Source organism: Caenorhabditis briggsae (genome assembly GCF_000004555.2).
Source record: "Caenorhabditis briggsae complete genome, chrV, whole genome shotgun sequence".
Classification (NCBI taxonomy): domain Eukaryota; kingdom Metazoa; phylum Nematoda; class Chromadorea; order Rhabditida; family Rhabditidae; genus Caenorhabditis; species Caenorhabditis briggsae.
In genome coordinates, this window is record NC_013488.2 from 3,902,857 (window position 1) to 3,907,078 (window position 4,222).

The 4,222-nt window shown below is 40.8% G+C and overlaps 1 protein-coding gene across 1 annotated transcript in view; it reads left to right on the forward strand.

The window, feature by feature from the left end:
* Nucleotides 1-1,843, forward strand: part of CBG01434 — a gene marked incomplete at both ends in the record, with an annotated part of 4,633 nt that extends 2,790 nt beyond the window's left edge. The window contains 3 exons of the mRNA XM_045236865.1: nucleotides 698-961; nucleotides 1,009-1,472; nucleotides 1,519-1,843. Of these exons, the coding sequence (XP_045091835.1) occupies nucleotides 698-961; nucleotides 1,009-1,472; nucleotides 1,519-1,843 (1,053 nt within the window). The remainder of the gene's footprint in view (nucleotides 1-697; nucleotides 962-1,008; nucleotides 1,473-1,518) is intronic.
* Between the last annotated feature and the right edge of the window lie 2,379 nt (nucleotides 1,844-4,222).

Here is a 4,222-nt window from a genome sequence, read left to right on the forward strand (position 1 = left end):
ACAGTGGTTTTTTACATTTTTAACCTGCCGGACATTAACACCGTAAAAATCCGGAAAAATTTCCATGTAAGAAAGGCGCTATGATGCTGTGGCCTAGGTTTCTCACTGCGCGGGAATTCAAATCCTATTTATTTTCAACGCCGTTTTTCGGGGATTTAGGATTTTTTTTTGAATTTTTTCGCAATAATATTAGGAAAATACATATTTTTTGAAACATTTTAGGGCAATAAAAATTTTTGGTTGGAGTCCCCCTTTAATGTTTCTTGCAATCGAAATTCATTTAGTTTGGTGATAAATAAAATTCAAGAAACTGGCACAACCAATTTATTTGAAAAGAGATCTCATAAATCCACACAACGACACTCCGCTATCCCGCTTGCAGGCTGTCATTTTATTGGCCTATTTCCTCCTATTTTCGGTGTTTCCCGTGCTAATTTCTTTCAAAACCACCACATATTTTCACTTTCCGACAGAAGAGTCTCATGTTGCCTGGGGATCATTTGTATAAAGAGCGATGGTCCGGTGGTTCAGCCCAGGTTTAACACATTTCACAGCTTTCCAACAACTTCTCTATTTAGAATCGCCCCACGACAACGCCTGTCTCCGGCCGGTATAATGTTTTGACAAGAGAACAAAAGCCGACGAAATTAGATGAGGTACTAAATAACATTTTCAATTAATATTATTCTTGTTGTAGCGCATGAGGGTTCACGAGCCGGCTCACAAAGAACGAGGAGAGATGAGCGATGACGAGTTTTGGGAGCAACGAAACGAATCGAGTGAACGAGTGGGTTTGCGTGGCGAGTTCTCCGAGGAGGACGATGATAGCGAACAGGCAGAAAGTCCATCAAGAAAAAATCGTTTCTCTTCTAGCCACAATTTATGGAACCCGTCTGACTTCATTCAGAACACATGTTTTGATAGAGTTACGGGTGAATTGTTGTCGAGACAACAATGTCTCGTAAGCATATGCTGTACAAGTACCTGAAAAAATACTGTTTCTTCCAGTTCAACATGAATCGAGCAACGAAGAAGCGCAAGAAGACGGATTTCCACGCAATTCTCAAAGCTAAGAATTGCTTAGCTCATCGTAATATTGCTTACAGCCTCTACATGGGTGACAAGCGTCTTGGGAAAAATTGTGATACTCGAAAGGATCACGTGGTAGTTGTGATAGTAAAAACAGCAATGGAACTTTCATTGCAGGCTGCTCCTCTCGTTGGATTTGATTTAGATGACGGGCGGAAAGAAGATGACGAGATTTTGCTGCCAGGTGGGAAACGAGTTATGATCTCAAATCTATCCGACGGCTTGTACCAACTGGGTTGGTTTCCTTATCGATCCGACGGCTTGTACCAACTGGGTTGGTTCCACTGCTGTTTCCAAGGCTGTTGTTTCTGTTTTGAAATTGGTGAGTTAGCATCGCTAGACAGCTTTTTGATGCTCTCGGATTTCATGGAAAAATTTAAAATGTAAGACTTCGGTTTATTCTACCATCATTTCACGTTATCGTTTCAGAGATTCTGAATTTCGCCTATCCGAACCATCAATCGAAAACTGTGGAACAATTACTGAAAATCTCTGGACCATCCGTACGCCTTCAACTGAAGCATCTAAAAAGTTGAAATCCGTATCGCCTATATTGTCTGAAGAAGGATTGCGAACGGTCGATGATAGCCAACCATCGACGTCATCAACGACTATTAGTGGAAAAAAGCGTATTCACCAAAATCATTCGGAATACGGGAGAACGCGTCGGATTATCACTAAACCAGTTCATTCGCCATCGGAAGGTCTCGCAAAGTTTACACGATCTTCAAAAAAGGGAAAACTTGAGAAATAATTACTGAACGATCTTTGTTTGATCTTTTTTGTTGTTGTTGAGTAGCCATATATGGTGTCTGTTGTTTCTTTTTTTTTCCTTCTGTTCCCCTTCTAATTTTTACCCTATTTCACGTTACTGTTGTTGCCAGTATAGGCCTGTTTAACCAATAAATTTTTATTGGTATAAGTTTCGATCTAAAGTCACAAGCTAGAATATTATGAACAACAGCTATTGAATAATGAACTGTCGAGAAGGCGCAACAATTTTAGACGGTCCGTCTGTGATGCGCAAAGCGTTGCAGACGGGCTGTCGGCGGCGAGCGATTCGACTGCCGACTGTTCGCTTTTCGGCAGTCCGCGCCCGCCAGACCCCCTCTACCTGTGACAAGTAGAGTGGAGAGTGTTTTGGTAGATATGAGGGAGAGCGGCGGCGACTGGTGGTGGTGGCGAGAGGGGAAGAGAAAAAAGCGGGAAGGAGGAAGATAGGTAACCAGTTGGAAGGCAATCTTGGAGCGGGTATATCTCGAAAACCAGAGGAGCTAGACAAAAGTGGTCAACTACAAAAATGTGAAGGAGAAGATTTTACACAAGTTTGTAGTTGAACCGGTTTTGATTGGTCGAATATGAAGCGAGATATAACTATCTGAAAGCTGCGGTAGTCAGGGCGGTGGTACAACTTCCTGTAATCATATCTCAAAAACTATGAATCCTAGAGAAAAATAGTCAACTACAAAAATAAAGATTATAAAGTTTGCAACATTTTTTGGTTTAAAGTTTTTCCATAGCTAAAAAGGCTAGTGAGATATAAAGGCTGGAAGTTGGCTAACGAAAAACCCCCAAAATTTGGGACCCATTTTCCAAAATAGAAAAATCTGAAGTGGTTTTGGTTTTTTTTTTGCATTTACGTCAGCAATCTTAGAGGAGTGACTGATGAGAAAACGCCGCAAAACTTTTCAATTACCGCCGCCTACTCAACAATTCCTTCAAATTACCAATCAATCAAGCCTAGGGAGAAGTACCTAATCTAAATGTTAATTCTGCAAAATTTGGAAAATTTGGACCCCTTGGACCCTTCGGAAATTTTATACCCTTCAAATTTGGACTTTTTAAAGAATTTGATAAATTTCAGAATTTAAAATTCTGGAAATACCAGATTCTAGAATGTTCTAGAACAGACAGGAAACAATTAGCAATTCCCGAATTTCCTGAAGACGTGGCGGAGGAGCTACAGTAATCCTCATTTCCGATGTTCACTATTTTCCATGATCCACCAAAAGCTGACATCATCCCAGACTTCCGATCTTCTGGATTTTGATGTCTAACGTCTTCTGGTGTAAGCTACACAGTTGGATAAAGACGGGGTGGGGGACCATAATTGAATTGGTGTAGCCGAGAGGGAGAATCTTCTTTTTTTCCCGCCATTCTTTGGAGAAGACAAAAGTTTTCCTTTTTTGAATGATTCTCGTTTTGGTGAACACTTTCTTGTTTGAGCCCAGTTTTAAGGCAATTAGCAATTAAAATGTACGAATGTTTCGAAATGGAATAAGGTCCCTAAAAAGAATAGGATTCGTTCTTTTTAGTATTTTAGGTTTCTGATCCTTTGCAAATTAGATTTTTAACTTTTAACGCTACAATATGGAAGAGTTAATAGAAGAATGACATGAAAAACAAATGTTCTCGAAATTTCCAAAAAAGAGTGATCTAACTTTGTGTTCTAGGCCATGTTAACATGGCGGCCTAACTTTCATAAGTTGAATTTTCTTGGCCACCAACTTTCAACCTAGAAATAACCTGATATCCACCTGGTTTGCTTTCTAGGCCATTTTAACATTATGGCCTAACTCTTTTTGCAAGTTGAGTTTTCTAGGCCACCCACTTGTATGACCTAGAAAAGGACTGATGTCCACCTTGTGAGCTTTCTGCCATTTTTACATGGTGGCCTAACTTTTGCAAGTTGGAGTTCCTAGGCCATCAAAGTGTATGACCTAGAAATGGTCTTCTATCCATCTGGTGGGTTTCTAGGCCATTTTAACATTATGGCCTAACTTTTGCAAATTGAGTTATCTAGGCCACCAACTTTTAGGGCTCTGCAATGACTGTGTGTTCTTCACCTGGTTTGAGTTCTAGGCCATTTTAACATGGCGGCCTACTTTCGCAAGTTAATTTTTTTTCTAGGCCACCACTAAATGACCCGTAAAACACACCAGGCTTTCTAGGCCATTTAATATGGTGGTCTGCAAAAGTTAGGCCACAATGCTAAAATGACCTAAGAAGCACATCAGGTGAACTCAGAAAACCACAGTAGGGTTTCCATGCGGGTAGCGATATACCCGCCCGTACCCGCAGCTACCCGTACCCGCCCGTACCCGTACCCGCTTGATACCCGGAACTTTTTGTG